At 35.9% G+C, this 21,156-nt stretch overlaps 1 protein-coding gene across 1 annotated transcript in view; it reads left to right on the forward strand.

Moving 5' to 3' along the window:
- ace (angiotensin I converting enzyme (peptidyl-dipeptidase A) 1) overlaps window positions 1-20,837 on the forward strand; it is a 35,284-nt gene extending 14,447 nt beyond the window's left edge. The window contains exons 10-25 of the mRNA XM_061967511.1: window positions 3,753-3,851; window positions 4,308-4,430; window positions 4,501-4,706; window positions 4,817-4,953; window positions 6,162-6,320; window positions 6,394-6,481; window positions 6,560-6,703; window positions 11,033-11,224; window positions 11,561-11,658; window positions 13,572-13,744; window positions 13,815-14,038; window positions 14,117-14,261; window positions 16,811-16,909; window positions 17,064-17,186; window positions 17,271-17,455; window positions 20,342-20,837. Of these exons, the coding sequence (XP_061823495.1) occupies window positions 3,753-3,851; window positions 4,308-4,430; window positions 4,501-4,706; window positions 4,817-4,953; window positions 6,162-6,320; window positions 6,394-6,481; window positions 6,560-6,703; window positions 11,033-11,224; window positions 11,561-11,658; window positions 13,572-13,744; window positions 13,815-14,038; window positions 14,117-14,261; window positions 16,811-16,909; window positions 17,064-17,186; window positions 17,271-17,455; window positions 20,342-20,544 (2,398 nt within the window). The 3' untranslated portion in view covers window positions 20,545-20,837. The remainder of the gene's footprint in view (window positions 1-3,752; window positions 3,852-4,307; window positions 4,431-4,500; window positions 4,707-4,816; window positions 4,954-6,161; window positions 6,321-6,393; window positions 6,482-6,559; window positions 6,704-11,032; window positions 11,225-11,560; window positions 11,659-13,571; window positions 13,745-13,814; window positions 14,039-14,116; window positions 14,262-16,810; window positions 16,910-17,063; window positions 17,187-17,270; window positions 17,456-20,341) is intronic.
- Window positions 20,838-21,156: the final 319 nt, after the last annotated feature.

Below are 21,156 nucleotides of genomic sequence, written 5' to 3' on the forward strand. Positions count from 1 at the left end.
AAATATGTTTTTGTTCGCGCGCAGCGCCGATCACGTGACCAGGGTGCCACGGTCATGTTTAAAGACGCCGAAATGTCTTTGTTATTTCAGCTTTTGGTTTATTTTTATGTATTTGATTTTATTATGCCTGTCAAAGTTGGTAACACTATATGGCTGTTTTTGACAGGTACTCGTTTTTGATTATAATGTATTGCACTTTAAAGGGCAAGCAGAGTTCAGATAGAACTGCTGACTACTGTCATGTTTGTGTAATCATGTTTTGTTTTAAGTCATGTTTTGTTTAGTTTCTGTCTTTTCACTCCCTTGTCTTGTCACCATAGCAACCATTAGTTTTCACCTGTCAGTCACGCACCTGTTTCACGTCTTGAGTCACGCACCTGTTTTCGTTAATCATGTCTGTAGTATTTAAGTTCAGTGTTTTTCAGTTTGTTTTCTGACGACCTCGCACCCCATATATGCTTCTGCACACCCTTATGATCCTTGCTGCTCCTTTTTCATGCCGTTTCCATGCCAAGTAAGTTTTTGTTTCTCAAGCCACAGTTAATGTTTTGTTTAATTGTTCATAGTTTATTCTCCGCCACTGTGCGCGCTTTTTGTTTGATCTTTTTTTTTGTATTTATAGTTAATAAATAAATCATGTACCTTGGTTCCCGTCTCGCCCGTGCCAACTTTCCGCTGCATCCCGGAAAAGCAAACAACCAAGATCAAGTCTTGACAACTACTTTTATTGTCCATTATAAATGTATTTATGATATTTAGTTTATTCCATTGCGGGTTTGATCATTTCTATGCTGTTTTTGCACGAAAAATACACCCTGAGCACTCCAACCTGACTCAGTCTGGTGGTAACTATAGAGCCCAGTCACACACAGCAACAATGTATAGTCATTTTTTTAGGTACACTCTTAAAACGAATGTGTTGGAAATAACACAATTTGTGTTGTTTTTTTACATATCTCCATGTCCAGAGGGGGACAACTCTATTTTTGTTCACATTAACTTTGTTACTTATATTAACACAGTAAATGTGTAGGTTTTAGTAACAAATGTTTGTTACTTACTCAAAATCAACACATTTAGTGTATATTGGCAGCACGTGTTTGTGTGTGTGCATGCTATGCTATGTAAAAAAACAACATAATTGAAATTTAATTGGCATTTAATTCAATAATTCCTTCTATTCATTACATTTACTTACATTCACGTTTACCACAAGTCACAACATTTCGGACATAAGTCTATATCTTGTCTGTAAGTGCAATTCAGAATCTCCCAGCTCATATACATCAAGTGGCAAAGCATCAGTTGCAATTTTCAGATTAATCACTTGAAATTAGGGATGTCCGATAATGGCTTTTTGCCGATATCCGATATTCCGATATTGTCAACTCTTTAATTACGATACCGATATCAACCGATACCGATATCAACCGATATATGCAGTCGTGGAGTTAACACATTATTATGCCTAATTTGGACAACCAGGTACTTTAAAAAAAATAAAATAATAAAATAAGATAAAAAAATTAAAAACATTTTCTTGAATAAAAAAGAAAGTAAAACAATATAAAAACAGTTACATAGACACTAGTAATTAATGAAAATTAGTCAAATTAACTGTTAAAGGTTAGTACTATTAGTGGACCAGCAGCATGCACAATCATGTGTGTTTACGGACTGTATCCCTTGCAGACTGTATTGATATATATTGATATATGGGTTGGTGCACTAATTGTAAGTGTATCTTGTGTTATGTTGATTTAATAAAATTTTTTAAAAAAAAACAAAAAAAAAACGATACCGATAATAAAAAAAAACGATACCGATAATTTCCGATATTACATTTTAACGCATTTATCGGCCGATAATATCGGCCTGCCGATATTATCGGCCGATAAATGCCGAAGACATCTCTACTTGAAATTAATTTGTCTTTTTAATCACATAAGTGTGAAGGTGGTCATCAAAATACTTAACAGTGAGAACTCTCAACAAAATGAACACCTCATCACGGTCAAAAAAGGGAACAATATACACTGTCTCTCCAAAGATATGTTCGTTGTCCAGATCACATTTTAAGGAAACCACACAACCAGGTCTGTAGCAATGACCAAATATAGACACACAACTGGCCACACTTATCATACTCAAAATGTTTAAATCATGTCCACAGGCTGCCATTTTTTCAATCAACAACTCATACTTTACCAAACAGGCAAGGTTACAAACCCAGTACAACTTGAAGAGTTTGTCCAGACTGCAGGTGAGGCCCTTTACCTGGAGTGGAATGATTACGTAGTCATTGGCAGCCACGATGACATATTATGTTGATATTGTGCTGGGATGTCCAATGCTCACCAGACGAGGTTGCATCACTGGAGCAGGGTCAGTGGTTTGTAGGAGGTCATGGAAGCTTGTTCCTGGCTAAAACACACAGTGTATGCAACACATTTTATTACGTCATGCACACAGATGATCTTTACAAGTTATGAATAATGTATTTATTACGATATCTCACTTGTTTTATATTCTTATCACAAATTAAGATATTCTTACTTGTTTATTGTCCAACATGTAGCATAGCGCTGATTTGATGCTGCATTTTGTCCATCGCTTAGATCTTCCTGACACAGTAGGGGGCAGATAATGTGTGAGCATCTTCGGTGGAAGTAGGTTTTGTCCATACCCATCTTGATCGAAGAAAGGTTCTCAGGACTAGGCTTCATCCTTTTGATTACAGTTATCCATTCTTGGACAGACTCATCACTTTCTGTAACTTCTTCAAGTCGAACAGCGACTTCAGATGAGCCACCCCTTCTGCAATAACGGCGCTGATCATCCCTTAGTTTTCGGCGGATATTCCTCAGCTTATCTTCCAGAAAGCCAGTGTGGCATGTTGGACTATATATACACAAGTATTTGTAGTTAGCCCAAAAAAGTACATATTTGAACCCAAATCATGCTTAGTGAAACCCCTGGTGAAGGCTGGTGAATGAGAAATGATTTGCACTCGTCACCAGTGCAAGCAACATAAAATCTGGTACTTAAGTTTATCATGACAGGATTTAACGCCATAAGAGGTAAAGGCAGTCACCCATTTTTGTTTGCCGTTTGGAGTTCTTCCAGTACTAATGGCATTGCATTCTTAATTTTTGAGAGATCCTGAATGTGCCTTTCACTTTTTATTTTTCTAAGCCATTTTAGCTGTGTTGAATGAATGTAACTTTAAAAAATTGTTTATTAAATCATTAAATCAGTCTAAACTGGTAAAACTACCGGTACACAAAAACGTTCCAATAATGTTTTTTTAATCCCATGTTGTCCCGATGCTCTTTTATCCTGCACTACCAGCTAATGCAACGAAATTCCGTTGTTACCTGTACTGTAAAGTTAAAATTTGAATGACAATAAAAGGAAGTCTAAGTCTAATGTTATCTTAACATAAACCAATGCAATGCTTTATCTTATGATTTGGACTTTGGATTTTGTACCACTGGCTTTAAATTGTTTTATTGTTCCAATAAATCGTGATACATTTTCCGATTTAAAGCCTTTAAAGAACAAGGATTAACAAAGAGTTGTGTTTGTGCCAATAGCTATTAGCTTGGATTAGTAGCTAATAAATGATTAATTTTGCTTTGTGTATGTAGAGGTGTTGCTACTTTACCTCAACACGCAGACTGTTTTACACTAAATAACTTTCCATTGTATTTTAGTTACATAAGCCATCTGTTTCTTTTTTCTTGCTCAAGGACAAAATATCAAGGCATCTGCCCGCCCACCAAGCGCACTGAGGAGCACTTTGATGCCGGTGCAAAATTCCACATCCCTGGAAATACACCTTACATCAGGTAGCATCTTGTTTCTCGACATAGAATTGCATAATTCACTTTGTATTGACATGTTAACTACACAAGCTTTCAGAGCATCAGGAGTGTGTGCTTGTAACCAAGTGTTTTATGGGCCGACAGTCATAAACACGCATGACGACAAGAGAATAACATTGTGAAAAAATATCTGCGAGATGGGAATTAAAGTTTTACTGTATACTGTGAACCTAATGTAGTCATTCAATAGCCGGGAATGTGTTTCTAAACAATAGAAACGCTTTACAATCGCAGGAAGCTGGTTGCAATGACCCCAGCTGGGGTTATTTTACAGAACATTCTTCTTCCTATCTATAAGGCACTCTTGTGTCACATTTGTGCATTAAGACATTTTAGATTATGTGCAGTAAAAGCCATTGTCACTCAACTTCTTCTCAAGCTAAATATCAACTGTTGACTTTGCTAATCTGTCTTCTGCAGGTATTTTGTCAGCTTCATCCTGCAGTTCCAGTTCCATGAAAAACTGTGCCAGGCAGCCAAACACAATGGACCCTTGCACACGTGTGACATCTACCGCTCTGCAGAAGCAGGAGCAATTTTAAAGTATGTTGTTTGGCAAGTTTTAATGAACATTTTTCTTTTTCTTTTTCTAAAACCGGTCATTGTCCTTTAGGAAAGTTCTTCAGGCAGGCTCCTCCAAACCGTGGCCTGTAGTGCTCCAAGACGCTCTAGGCACAAACAAGATGGATGCGGGATCGCTGATGAGATACTTTGACCCCATTATTAAGTGGCTGCAAGAGCAAAATGTCAATGATACCCTCGGATGGCCCGACTTCAACTGGGTCCCACCTGTTCCTGAGGGCTACCCAGAGGATATTGGTAAGACAAAAGTAGACGACTGACATACAAGACAAAATTACATAAACACACACATACATCCTGTTCTTGTTGCTGCTGAATCGTGGCTAATGTTCTTCTTGTCCATCTAGATAAGAACACAGATGAGCTAGACGCAAAGCAGCTTCTAGAAGAATACAACAGCACAGCTGAAGTGGTGTGGAATGCTTATACAGAAGCTTCATGGGCCTACAACACTGACATCAATGAAAAAAACAAGCAGAATATGGTGAGAACATCAACACTGTCATCCATCCATCCATTTATCACCTCTTCAATCATCCATCATCCTTCCATCTACCCATCCATCCAATTATCCATCCAGTCATTCATCTATCTATTCATCCATCCATCAAATGATCCATCCACCCATTTAGCCGTCATCTATCTATTCATCTATCCATATATCCATCTACCATCAATCTATTTTTTTAATTCATCATCCATCCATCTAATTATCCATCTGTTTATCCATCCACCCAATTATCCATGATCCATTAATCCATTCATCAATGCATATATCCATCCATCCATCTATCCATCCAATGATATACCATTTGTCTAATTATCCATCCATCTATTGATAGAGAACAAAGTAATTTATCTATCTGTCAATCATCCACGGAGCCATGCATCAATCCATTATTTATATTAATGCATACATTTATTGGCCTATTTGATCCTTAAGTCATTATTCATTATTTCTATCCATCCATGTTCTTTGGATGCTTTATCCTTCCTTTGTTCTAACACCCATCTATTTTCTTTTGATCTTCCATCCCTCCCTACCTGCCTCCATCCATCCATCTACTCCCTTTAGTCTTTCCTTTCACATGTGTGCGTTTATATTGAAAGAGGATCAAAAGACGATAGATGGAATTAAGGAGGGATAAAGGATCAAGAAAGATGAGATTTTTGTATTCTCTTTCATCAACCTCTCTCACTACACCACCGATACAACTTTCCATCCACTCGTTTTCAATTTGCAATTCCACACCTTTTTTATCCTTCACTCTTCCATTCATCCATCCATCATTAATCCAAACTGTTTTGATCCTTCATCCATCTATTTTAGTCAATCCTTCAACTACCTATTCGTCCTTTCCTCCATCCATCATCTAGTCATCATCCAGCAATCTCATTAAATCTATACATCCATTACTCCATTGTCTTTTGACCCTTCTTTCACATTCACAATCAATCCAAGCCTCTCTGAGCAATAATCTTCCTTATATCCTTCCTCCTATCCATTATCTCTGCATTCATCTATTATTGCCATCTACCCATTATCTATTGCTGCATCCATCGCTTCATTAAACCATCTATGCATCCATTGCCCGCCGTCTATTCTCTTAAGCTTTACCATACATCCAAAATCTATCCACTATCTCTATTCATCCATCAGATGAATTAAATGTCTTCATTATTGTTCCTCAGCTTGAGAAGAACCTGGTGATGTCCTCCCATACTCTAAGGTACGGGCAGCAGACGCGCCGGTTCGACACGGCTGACTTCCAGGATGCATCAGTCAAGCGCATTGTTAAGAAACTCAGCGACATCGAGAGGGCTGCGCTGTCACCAGCACACCTTGAAGAGGTGAGTTCAAGTCTGAAATACCTTTCTACTGCTTTCGTCTGAGCAAGCTTTATCGAAATGTGTGTGTGTTCAGTACAACAATCTCCTGTCCAACATGGAGACCAAATACAGCGTAGCCGAGGTCTGCAGAGAAAACGGCCAATGCCACCCGCTGGATCCTGGTATGAATTAAACATCTGATCAAATCTGTCTTTCTTTTTATAGTTAGTGCAGTAGTGACCGTGTTGTGTACGTTTCAGACCTCCAGAAGATCATGGCAGAGTCCAGAGACTACGATGAACTGTTATTTGCTTGGAAGGGCTGGCGAGACGCAGCAGGGAAAGTACTTCGCTCGGATTACAAGAGATACGTGGAACTGGCCAACCAAGCTGCCAGACTCAACGGTAACACTCTGACTGTGTTCGTGTTAGAGAAAAAGTGAACGATAAGAACCGATTCACTATTTTGTATACAAATGGCAGAGGAACTGCGATGAGGTGGCGACTTGTCCAGGGTGTACCCCACCTTCCGCCCGATTGTAGCTGAGATAGGCTCCAGCGCCCCCCGCGACCCCGAGGGAATAAGCGGTAGAAAATGGATGGATGGATGGATGGCAGAGGAATGTGCGCAACACCTGACTTGACTGGAAAATGAGTGGGAGTCAGAAAAAACGTAGCAACATTTGGATTAAATGCTCTTGTTATTTGTGCAGCTGCGGATTTGTAACGTAGTTCAGGTGTACACACACCAGGTAGGGTAAAACAGTTTTGCCTTTATATAGGGATGTCCCGATCCAGGTTTTTGCACTTCCGATCCGATACCGATATTGTTTTTGCATTTCCGATCCGATACCGATACTGACCGATACTGGCCTATCCGAGCATGTATTAAAGTTTAAAGTTATTTAGCCTACTTAGTTGTCAGAATTATGTTGAAAAGGGTTTTAGTACTCTTGATAACAACTGGCCAGCTGAATTAAGGGAGTTTGAATAATGCACAATGGTTGGTAACAAGAAACTGACCTGTTTATTCAAGGATAAACACAAAATAGACACAATTATACATGACAAACAGAAATGGCATCATTGAACTAGGGCTGGGCGATATGGCCTTTTTTTAAAATTGCGATATTTTAAGGCCATATTGCGATACACAATATATATCTCGATATTTTGCCTTAGCCTTGAATGAACACTTGATGCATATAATAACAGCAGTATGATGATTCTATGTGTTTTGATTGATTGATTGATTGAGACTTTTATTAGTAGGTTGCACAGTGAAGTACATATTCCGTACAATTGACCACTAAATGGTAACACCCGAATAAGTTTTTCAACTTGTTTAAGTCGGGGTCCACTTAAATTGATTCATGATACAGATATATACTATCAGATATATACTATCATCATAATACAGTCATCACACAAGATAATCACATTGAATTATTTACATTATTTATAATCCAGGGTGTGGAGGGGGGCGCCGGATGTAAGTGTCAAAAAGACAGCCAAAAGAGTTTGATATGAGAATACATCTAAAGTTAAAATATAGGGTAGAAATGCACCCATTTGCAGGAAATGTAGTCTTGATTTTCAAAATTTTCTTTCAAGGCTTGCATGTCTACATTAAAACATTCTTCTTCATACTGCATTAATATATGCTACTTTTAAACTTTCATGCAGAGAAGGAAATCACAACTAAAAAAATCACTAATTTTTTCATACGGTGTTGATGTGGAAATTTTTGCCTCGGCATTTTGATGGTGTGGGCGTGTGGCACCGAATGGAGATAAGCGTCTCGACAGACGTCACAATATTTGAACAATGATGACGAAAACTGTTTTCTCTGTCGTGTCCGTGTGTCGAAAATTGTTATGCGCTTATTTTTTTATTTGATTTTGTGCGTGGCATAGATTTGCTATGCGCAGAGGACGCTTAAACAGTGCGCAATTGCACAGGCGAGCACCTTAGAGGGAGCGTTGCTCGCACGGCTGCGCTAGCATCACAGCTAACGTTAGCCATGCTGCTACCTCTCTGCTCGGGGAGGACGTATACGTATGTGACGTATGACGTGACAGTATGTGACGTATGACGTGACAGTATGTGACGTGTGTAAGAAGGTGCACTTGCTGTCTGTGAGAGGGAGACACAGGAAAGAGTGAGAAGAGCCTGTCGTGTAATGCCAGCAGCTAAAAGCAACTGTGTGAGAATTCACAGACCTGTGGATGTGTTGAAGGTGTGCTGGAAAATGCGGAACGGAAATTACGGAGCAGCAGAAAAGTGGAATGTATTATTTAAATCGGTGCGTTGGAAAACACGAAACAGAGTTTTTTTTTTAAACTGGATCTGGATTGGCATTTTCCCATGCCTTGCCGATACGCAATTTTTGGCAAATATCGGCAGCCGATCCGATCCAAATATCGGATCAAGACATCCCTACCTTTATACTTATGCTTATGTTTTATATACAATTGTAGACATCCATCCATCCATTTTCTACCGCTTATTCCCTTTTGGGGTCGCGGGGGGCGCTGGAGCCTATCTCAGCTACAATCAGGCGGAAGGCGGGGTACACCCTGGACAAGTCGCCACCTCATGGCAGGGCCAACACAGATAGACAGACAACATTCACACTCACATTCACACACTAGGGCCAATTTAGTGTTGCCAATCAACCTATCCCCAGGTGCATTTATTATTTGTATATTTTAACCTGTATGTTTTATAGGTGAGGGGAAAATCTCATTGTCAATGCATATGTGGGTTATCATGTGGCACCACCTTATGGAATGTTTACAACAAAAACATAAAACATAAAAACAATATACAAATATAACCCATTTACCATTTACAAAAACAACAATTAAATTATTATGAATATTTCATAATAATTCTCACCAATATATACTACGTTAAGTTTAAATTATTCTGATCCAAATCTATTATCTTTGAAGATGAACTGTGTTTTTTTTTTGTGAGTAATATTCTGATTTAATTTTAGTAAAATGATGAGGTGGCGACTTGTCCACGGTGTACCCCGCCTCCCGCCCGATTGTAGCTGAGATAGGCTCCAGCACCCCCCGCGACCCCGAAAGGGATAAGCGGTAGAAAATGGATGGATCTTATGAAATTATGAGTTTTTTTACTCTAAATATTACAACTTTGTTTTAATTATGATAATGACCTTATTCTTGCTAAATTATGACTTTTTTTCTCTAAATATTAACCTTATTCTCATAAAATCACAAATGTATTATCCTATTATGAGAACTTAATTCTGGTAATACAGTAGTACCTCAACTCACAAGTTGAATTGTTTCTGTGACGGAGCTCTTACAGTAACTCAAAACATTTGTATCTCAAGTTAACGTCTCTTATTGAAACGGAATTAAATACATTTTATTGTTGCTTAAAAAACAGAACCATTTTAACAAGTAACATGCCTTTTAAAAGGAAAAACTATTTTTTTTTTATGGATAGTGGTATCTCTTTTGAACTGTTTTTTCAGTCAAACACAACATCAGCACTTTTTTCACATTTTCATGGATACATATAGATATCATTTTAACATTCTTTAGCTGGTGTTAGACTCATTCTGATTCAATAAGGTGCAGACTGGCAGTGATATGCTCCAATTGTTTCGCCAAGGTAGCAACACGCTCGGTCATGTTTTTGATGATTTCCTTTTTTTCCATTCAATGAATATCATCCACTTCTTCTTCTCAGCACTGTCCTTCACACCCACTTTCTTCCTTCTCTGGGTTGAAAAACTAAGTTATGTCCATTTCTCGCTATAAGCTAATGCTGGCAAGAAAGACCAAATGTTTTGGCCGAATCTTACGTGGTTCACTGCTACACCAACTAATGTCAGGGATGCTTGTAACTCAAATTTTCGCTTGCCACTTCATCAAATCAAATCAAGCTTTATTTATAGAGTGCTTTTCATACATAAAAGAAATGCAACGCAAAGTGCTTTACAAAGTTAAAAAGAATACCCCAGTGACACATATCCCCCATTATGACATACGCACGCACGGACACAGATACTAAACACTAACACGCACACACAACATACACACATATGCAACTATATGGACCAATGATTGCATGGCTGAGTACAGAGAAGACATGTGAGTAAACACTATCACAGGAGCCATCTGCACCAGGAGGTCATCAGACGATGGCCACCAGGACGCTGACACAAAAGCGCTCCCACAAGCACGGCCGATAACCCCTGAGGCAGATGGCTCATCTGAGGAACGTTGGAAAATAAAAATAATACAAGTTGTAAAATAGTAAGAACCATATGTAGAGATAAGGATTAAAATACAAGTAAGACATATGAAGATTAAAATAAAAAAAAATTAAAATAAAAACTTCAAGCGTAACAATTAGCTCTTATCTCAAAACATTCTTAAGTTGGGTACCATTGTACAAAGACTTCATATTTGAAAAATTCTTAATTTTTTCTCATAATATGACTTTACTCTTCAAATTGCAGCGAAAATCCAGAAAATGGATGGATGGATGGATTGGATGGATAGATACTCTTCTAATATTATGACTGTCTTATTGTTTCCTCCATAAAAACAAGTTACTTCTAAAAACAAAAACGGTTCTTTAAACGTTGGCTTCCTTCAAACAGCCCTAAATTCCATCTTTATCTTGAACTGGGGTGAGTTCAGGGTCCCTTGGAGAACACACCACTCTACTCTCCATGCCACACTACAGGTCACAGCGACAATGGTGCTTTCTGGCGCTCCCTGTATGAAACGCCGACATTCGAGGAGGACCTGGAGCGCCTGTGGAAGCAGCTGGAGCCGCTCTACCTGAACGTGCATGCCTATGTTCGCAGGGCTCTGTACAAAAAGTACGGTCCAAAACGCATCAACCTGAGAGGACCTATTCCCGCTCACCTGTTGGGTGAGTTACACCAACCTGAAGCTGTTTTACTTCATAAAAGCAGGATATTTACACACCTTTTAAATTGGATAAAGAGTTTATAAAACAAACAAACATGGTAGTTTGGAAGTGGCAGTGTGGAATTTACGGACACACCACGGCCAAAAAACTCCTTTTATGTGGTGACATAATCCGCTAATATTCTGCAGCTGGCCGTGAATGCCTTTGGATTCAGGAAGGATTTCTTATTCTTTCAAAGGTGTCATGCGTGAGATTGTGTGTGACATGTCCACACAGCCAAGAATTTACACTGCATACAGAGCAGAGATTATTCTTTTTCATTTCCTTTTGTTTCAGGTAACATGTGGGCACAGACGTGGTCTGGCATCATGGACCTGGTGCTGCCGTATCCTGACGCCACGCAAGTTGATGCCACGCCGGCAATGGTGGCTAAGGTGAATACTGCATGGATTCTTACAGCAACTGTGGAGAGCACAGGAATAATAATATTAACGATAATAATGGATTGGATTTAGATTGTGCTTTTTCAGACCCAAAGCGCCACAGCCTAACCCTAATGTGCAATGTTCATGAAGAATGAGGCCACACAAATCAGAACAAAAATAGTTACATTATTAAATGTTATATGCGGTATATGTTCTTCATTTTTGCATTATTACCACTTTATTCTTGTAATATCCAGATGTTATTCTTCTATAATTATGATTGTTTTGTCTTAGAATATTGCAGCTTTATTCTCATTGTGGTGTAATTTTAGTCTTGTAAAATTATTATTTATCTCATAAAATAATTAGGTTTTTTTTACCCAAAATATCATGAACTAATTATTGTAATATTACTTTTTTTTCTCAAAATATTAACTTTAGTCTCATAAAATCACAAATATTTTATCCTGTTATGTGAACTTTATTCGGGTATTAACATGAAATATTAACTTTAGTCTCATAAAATCACAAACATTTTATCCTGTTATGTGAACTTTATTCGGGCATTAACATGAAATATTAACTTTAGTCTCATAAAATCACAAAGATTTTATCCTGTTATGTGAACTTTATTCGGGTATTAACATGACTTTATACTTAAAAAATATTTTTTTTCACATATACTTATGACCATATTATTGCTGAATTATGACTTTTCTGAATATTACAGATTTATTCTCATAAAACTACAACGGTATTATGCTAGTATGAGATATTCTTCTGATAAAACCAACACACTATACATATACTCATTATGTATATTTCTCACAATATTACAATTTTATTCTTGTAATATTATGATTTATCCATGTAAAATTTTGTTTTTTTTCTAGTAATATCATGTGTTTATTCTCATATTTTTACAATTGTTTTGTAAAATTAGGACTTTTTTATTTCCAAAATGATGCAATTTTATTTTAGTAGTATTTCCACTTTACCCTTTATCCTTTTTTTTGTGGAATTAGGACTTTTCTGGGAAAATAATTTTATTCTCATAAAATCACACATGCATTATGCTAATACGAGAACTTTGTTCTCTTAATACTACGACTTCATCGATGTAAAATTATGTTTTCTCAAGTAATATTACATGTTTATTCTCATAATATGACTCTTTTTAAAAATCTTATAATACTGTAACTTTATTTTTGTAATATTACGACTTTATCCATATAAACATTTTATTTTCAGTAATATTACATGTTTATTCTATTAATAATATGACCTTATTCTTGTCAAAGTATTTTTTCAAAAATATTGCAACTTTATTTTAGTACAATTACGACTTCATCCTTCATGTAAAAATATGTTTTTTTCTTGGAATATCACATGTCTATTCTTATAATAATATGACCGTACTCTTGTAAAATTAGGACTTTTTAAAAAAAAATATTGTGACTTTATTATAGTTATATTTCAACTTTTTTTCTTGTAAAATTATTACTTTTCTCTTCAATATCCTTATAGTATTGCAAATGTATTCTTGTAGAAATATATTATATCCCCATAATATTCCAACTTTATTGTCATCTATGCTTTATGCTTTGTATAGAGGTCTACATTTTAAAGATATAAGACTTTTTCTTGCAGAAAAATATGTTATCTTTATAAATCCCTCCCTTAACATTGTGACCTTTTTCCTCATAAAAATATAACTTTATTGTTGTAAGATTACAACTGCAGAGTAGTAAAATTACGACTTATTTCGAGTAATATCATGGCTTTTTTTCTCGTAATCCTATTTACAAACTTATTCTCATAATGTTTTGACTTTAGTGTTTTAGTATTATATATTATTGATAAAGAAACAGCAACACTAAAACAGTACATTTTTACTAATACTTTTTTGTTCCTCTATCAAGGGCTGGAATGCAAAAAGAATGTTCCAGGAATCAGACAATTTTTTCACCTCTTTGGGACTACTGCCTATGCCAAAGGAGTTTTGGGACAAGTCCATGCTAGAGAAGCCCACTGATGGACGCCAAGTAGTTTGTCACGCCTCTGCATGGGATTTCTACAACAGAAAAGACTTCAGGTTCAACATCACGTCATTGATTGAGAGACTTGTTATTTGCAGTGTGACTAAGTATGAACCATGTTTTTAGGATCAAGCAGTGTACGGTGGTGACCATGGACGACTTGATCACCGTCCACCATGAGATGGGTCACGTCCAGTACTTCCTGCAGTACAAGGACCAGCCCGTGTCCTTCCGCGGTGGAGCCAACCCTGGCTTTCACGAAGCCATTGGCGATGTGTTGGCCCTTTCTGTGTCCACACCAAAACACCTTAAGAGTATCGGCCTCCTGGACAAAGTAGAAAACAACCCTGGTGTGTAAACCGTTCAAAGGCACACGTTCCACACAAAATGATGGATTTATTACTCATTTCTTTACGTTTGGTTTGCAGAGAGTGACATCAACTTCCTGATGAACATGGCGCTTGATAAAATTGCCTTCCTGCCTTTTGGTTACCTGATGGACCAGTGGAGATGGAAGGTTTTTGATGGACGCATCCCATCGTCTGAATACAACAAAGAGTGGTGGAACCTCAGGTAACGTAGACCTTAAATCGCCTCGCTCTTAAATCACCGTCAACTTATGCATATACAGTATACACAGTATTCGATACCAAGAGGCTACTACAAACACAGAAATATGACTGGATGCTCAGTAAGTGCTATGATCTTTTACCATTCATCGCTAAATGATCGCATTACGGTACAAAATTTGACAAAGTTTGTTCTTTGATTTTTTTCTTTTGTTAGCTCACCATTTGAAAACTGCTACCATATACTGTATCCTCTGTATATACATATAAATATATTTTATATAAATATTAAATTTGACTTTTTTGACCAATATTATGCAACTAAAATGTTTAACATCTAGTACATTACTATAGCTAAACTTTTCTAGTATTTGTGTGTTTTTATGAGAACTTTATTCTGGTATGACTTTTTTTTTTTTAATATTGCAATTTTTTTCCAGTAATATTTCGACTTTATCCTTGTAAAATTATTACTTTTTTGTCACCTTAATCATATTCTTGTGAAATGATGACTATTTTCTATGACTATTACAACTTTATTCTAAAAAAAATCCCAAAGTGTAATGCTAATATGAGAACTTCATTCTGTTAATACTATGACTTTATCCTTGTAAAATTAAAAATTACTTATTGTTGTAAAATTATGACTTTAAAAAAAAATAAAAAATTGCTGCGTAATTCTAGTAATAATATATTTTTAGCGATGTAGATATATTTTCTTGTATATTATGTGTTTATTAGCATGATAACATGATTTTATCCTGGTAAAATTATGACTTTTTTCTATTATAATTTAAACTTTATTCTAGTAATATTAGGACTTTCGCCGTACATCATCTTCATAATATGACCTTATTCTTGTGAAATTCAGACTTTTTTTCCGATCGGTATTGCATTATTCTCATGAAATATGAGAACTTTATTCTGGTGATACTATGACTTTACTCTTGCAAATATATTACTTTATTACATATTCTCATATTATTAAACCTTATTCATGTAAAATTATGACTTTCTTTCTAATAATATTCCAATCTTATCCTGGTAATATTACGACTTTATCCATACAATTCTTTTTATTTTTTATTAATATTACATATTTATTGTCACAATAATAGAAACTTATTCTTGTAAAATTATTACTTTTTTTCTAATAAAATAGTTTTTATTTTTGTATTATTAAGATGTTATCGGTGTAACATGTTTATGTAGTAATATTACATGTTTATGCTCATAACAGTGTGATCTTAATCTTGTAAAATTAGGATTTTTGGGACATTTTTTCTAATACTATTGCAACTTTATCCGAGTAATATTACGACTTTATCCTATTATTTTTCCCCTCATAATTACGACTTTATTTTCTTAATATTACAACTAATATTTGTATTCTCGTAATATTTTGACTTTATTCTAATCTATATTGTATACTTTAAATGTATATAAGAACATCTAAGTTTAGTCTTCTAAAAAGACTAATATTTTGTAATGAAAATGTTTAGCATCATCTTGCATATTTTTATAAAACTGCATTTATTATGTTGCTAAAGTTTGCTGTGAATGTGTATTTATTTCCCAAACTGCTGCACCTCTCTTTGAAAACAACTATAAATTATGCTTTTAAAGTACAGTATACAGTGTATCCGAAAAGTATTAATTCAAAGTATTTTTAAAAACATTCTTTTTGTAAATTTAATAAACATACAAAAATAAAAAATCACATGTACAAAGGTTTTCACATCCTGGATGAAAACCAACACTTCCCATCCAACCTGATGGAGCTTGAGAGGCGCTGCAAAGAGGAATGAGTGAAACTGCCCAAAGATAGGTGTGCCAAGCTTGTTGCATCGTATTCAAAAAGACTTGAGGCTGTAATTGCTGCCAAAGGTGCATCAACAAAGTATTGAGCTAAGGCGTTAAATACTTACTTATACGTACATGTGATTTTTTTATTATTATTATTTTTTAATTTGGAAAATAAAAAAATAAAAAAATTCACTTTGCCATTATCGTCTGTAGAATTTTGAGGACAAAAATAAATGTATTTTGGAATAAGGCTGTAACATAACAAAATGTGGAAAAAGTGAAGCTCTGTGGATACTTTCCGGATGCACTGCATGTGCCTAGTAGGTATTAGAAACATTCAAATATGATTGAATGCTTGTTAAATTAAAGTACCAACGATTGTCTCACACACACACACACACACTAGGTGTGGTGAAATTTGTCCTCTGCATTCGACCCATCCCCTTGTTCACCCCCTGGGAGGTGAGGGGAGCAGTGAGCAGCAGCGGTGGCCGCACCCGGGAATCATTTTTGGTGATTCAACCCCCAATTCCAACCCTTGATGCTGAGTGCCAAGCAGGGATCATAACAAGATCGTAACAGTCTTTTAGGGGAAGATAGCTTTTCTATCCATAAAAAGATAATTACGAACTGATAGGCAAATATTGTAAAAACTAACATTTCAAACGAGCCATGTTTTGTTCCATAACTGAATTTGTTACTCTTTATGAAGTATAAATCAAAGTATGTTCTTGTATTTAACTGCAGGATGAAGTACCAGGGCTTGTGTCCGCCTGTAACCCGCACAGAGAACGACTTTGACCCGGGCGCAAAGTTCCACATCCCTGCTAACGTTCCCTATGTGAGGTAGAGTCATTTTACTATTTCGCACCTGATAATTAAACAGTGACACATCCAAACATAATATAAGCCTTGATACTGTAACTATGGCAACGATGATGTGACGGAACACCGCTATCACCGTCGTGTTTATGATGTTATATTTATTATTCGCCCTCAGGTACTTTGTCAGCTTTATTATCCAGTTTCAGTTCCACAAGGCCCTGTGTGGCGCTGCCGACCACGTGGGGCCCCTGCACACGTGTGACATTTACCGGTCCAAGAAGGCTGGGAAGCTGCTGGGGTGCGTACACGTTATTGAATATAATGTACAAGTCATGTGTCACTATATCAAATGTCATGTACAAATCATGTGTTTTGGCTGCAGTGACGTCATGAAGTTAGGCTTCAGCAAGCCCTGGCCTGAAGCCATGAGCATGATCACGGGACAGCCCAATATGAGCGCCGAGCCCCTTATGGAATATTTCAGACCTCTCATTAAATGGCTGGAGGAAGAGAACAACAAGAACGGCGATATCCGCGGGTGGCCTGATTACGACTGGAAGCCTTCAAGTGAGTGTTGAACATTCTGCGCATACACACTTGGCGTTGGAGTGCGAGTCCAACATATGGGAAGCACATCTCCGCATCAGTTCATCTCCTTCCAAGGGGAGGAAAAGAAATCTTGGCAAGGAGACTTGATGCCTTTTTGCAGCTTACTGAAATCAATCTCTCGCTGCTTGTTTTCCTGATGAGTTCCTGCTGAAAGGAAGTGAGCACATTAGCTGGATGGGAGTGAAAGAGAGAGAGAGCGAAACACACACACACACACACACACACACACACACACACACACACACACACACACACACACACACATTCTTGTATTCTTGTAACCCTACCTTCTCGGATACCTCCAAAAAATGCCTCTGTCTTTCGGACCACATGTTCTAGATATATAAAGATGTGTATTCACAACACTAATAATATATACATACTATGCAAATATAAAAAAGCTTGTTGGGAAAAATGAGTTGGAATTTCACAAGAAAAACTTAGAATTTTGGCAGTGTTATAACAAAAGTTGTAATTTCCCTCAACGCAAGAAAAACTGAACATTTGTGCAATATTATGATAAACGTTGGAACTTTACTCAATAACAGTTGCAATTTTACAAGAAAAGCCTAAAATTTTGGCAATTTTATGAAAAGAGTCGTAATTTTACTCGACAAAAGTCACAATTTTATAAGAAACTTAAAAATTTGGGCAATATTATAATAATAATCGGAATTTTACTTGGCAAAATTATGACAAAAGTCCTAATTTTACTAAAAAAATATCACTTTTTTACAAGAACAACAAAAAAATTGGCAGTATTGTGATAAAAGTCAGAATTGTATATGACAAATGTCACCCTTTTGCATTAAAAAGTAATAATTTTACGAAAAAATATTGCAAAATTACAGAAACAGAAAGAATGTGAGAAATTGTCCCCAATTTTATAAGAAGAAAGTCGACATATTGTGAGAAAAAGACTGCTTTTAGTTCATTTATTTTGTTTTGAATTTTTTGTTTGTAATTTGGTTTTTAATCTTCATTATTGACTTCAAGTTATTACAGTATGTCTCTATATACATTTTTTATTTATTTATTTTTACAAATTTTGGCCAAAGGGAGCACATTTCAATTTCTTACACACACTTGTTATTTCATATGTTGGCCAGAGCGGGAGCACTTCAAATTTTTACACACACTTTTTATTTCATATGTTGACCAGAGGGGGAGCACTTTTAAAACCGACACACAGTCAATTTGAAAAATCCCTCCCTTTTGGGACCACCCTCATTTTGATAGATTTCACCACCAGGGGTGCAAATGAGACATTCTCAATTAGATGCAATGGTTTTCCATATTGGGACCATGATTTATGTCCTAACTTGTTTACCGGTCCTCATATGGAAGGTACTTTTCCTTGTTGATGTCTCAAGAAGGGTAGAGATACAAGAACACACACGCACGCACGCACACACACACACTTGCATAGTCTGGGTTTAGTCAACACACTCCCATATGCACTGTAAGCTGGACTTTGAAACGTTTAAGCAGGTATTTGAACGCTGCACCAAAAACAAAAAGCATGTTTCCCTTTAAAAAGCTTGTATATATTATATATTCCTTTAAAAATCTTGAATATTACTCAAAATAATACCTTCACAATTTTGAAATAAAGAGTTTAATTGGATTTTAAAATTAGAGACAGCAATGGTATCTGACTAAATAGTGTAAATGGAGGAATAGTAACAGTTTTCTGTAGATGCATAAATAGATACAAAAAAAATGACACATGCAATTATAAAATAATATAGAAGAAGAATAGACATTAGTAGAAATTCTGCTAAATATTGCCATGGAAAGTTTATTAAGGAATTTTGTAAATATTGAAAATTAAGTATTTTAGTTTTTTTAAATAAATGTTTTTCTCCAAATATGTATTCGATGGGAAGTTTAGGTAGGGATTTTGTTTTAGATATTTTGAAATAAGTCTTTTTAGATATTTAAAATAAGTATTTTTTTCCAAAATTATTTTTTATTATTATTATTATCTAAATTATCATTATTCATGCAAATTTCGGTAGGAGATTTCTGGAAATATTTAAGGTAAGTAATTTGAAAATTATTATTCATAATTTTATTTGGAAGGCTTAAATAGGTCATTTTGTAGCTATTCATAATAAATATTATTTTAAAATTGCTAATATTATTCATACATTTTCAGGGAAGTTTTGGTAGGGATTAAAATGTTTTTTTCAAAATAAGCATTTAAAAAAATTATATATTATTCATATTTTTTTAGGAACGTTTGGGTAAGGACATTTTTAATATTTAAAATCGTTTTTTAAATATTATATTGATACATTATTTTAGGGAAGTTTAGGTCAGGAATGTTGGACACATTGAGAAGTAGGTAAGAGTAAATTCCTTTTATTGTTTTTATTTCGTTTTGTACAACATATTATACAATATTTTGGCTTATCATGACCTCGCAAATGCAAAATATAATTATTTTTGTTTCAAATATGACCTGCCAGTTATTTATTGAATAATTCATTCTACATTATTTTACAATTATTTTCAAACACATTAATTGTAAGTCTATCCCTTTAAATTATTTTGTATTGTCACTGAAAGCTGCAACCTTACAAACATGAAATCCAGCAAATTTTGAGATAATTCTTGTTCATTTTTACACATTCTCATTTTCCCAAATGATTCTTTTCCAACAATCTTTAAATTTCATTAAACACAAAACAAAATGTTCTGCGTATTCCTGTAAATTCACATATATCCACTTTTAAAGCTTCTAACTGGAGACAATCACTCCAGTTCTTGCCTTGACAAGCAGAAATAATACTAATGTCCGTCATGCTTACTTGTTATTTCTTAATGCATATCCTGCAGGTGCTGAGGTTGTGACCCCAGCCAGCACTGTGGACTTCCTGGGAATGAGCGTTGAGAGTGCAGCCGCCATCGCAGGCCAATGGGTCCTGCTGGTCTTGGGTCTGGTCCTGTTGGTGGCCACCATCCTCCTGGCCTTCAAGTACAGGAAGTCAAAAAAGTCCGGCAGGTCATTATCGACGATAGAGCTCAAGCAAAAAGACTAAAACGGCTAATGTACTTTTTGTACAGTAACAACCCTAATGTGAAAATCAGTGTTTTGTCATGGCGTGTACAGTGCACATGGTCACATTTGCTTGGTTTTTGTCCGCCTCCCTCATATGTCTTGTATATTTCTTGTATACACTTGGAGTCCAATTATGTTTGTCTATGCAAAAGAGCATTTTGTAATTTATTTGTAATATGTTCATATTTAGGGAGGAACTATTTGTAAAGTTATTGATCGCGTGGACATATTTGTGTTTCTTATTTCTACAATAAAAACATACATATATATGTATATGTATAGTATGGCTTTTCATTAACTACAATTTAATTACATATTGCAGTAAAAAAAAAAAAGTTTGTACATTGGTTTGGAGCTCTCCTCCCTTACCTCCATCTTTACGAGTCAAAGGAGCCTCTGTAGGGCCTGCAGTCTCACAAGAGAATACCTGGCAGCTGTCAGGTAACATGAGCAAGAGCAGCACGCCAACAAATAGGCTCAACACAGACCACTGAATCAATGTCTTCTTAGTCCAGCCTGGTTTTTAGTGCTGAAAGGACTTGGACGCCATCCAAGCTTTTGCCTCCTGTTCCCCACACACACAAACACTACA

This window comes from Nerophis lumbriciformis, linkage group LG11, assembly GCF_033978685.3.
Source record: "Nerophis lumbriciformis linkage group LG11, RoL_Nlum_v2.1, whole genome shotgun sequence".
Taxonomy (NCBI): Eukaryota; Metazoa; Chordata; class Actinopteri; order Syngnathiformes; family Syngnathidae; genus Nerophis; species Nerophis lumbriciformis.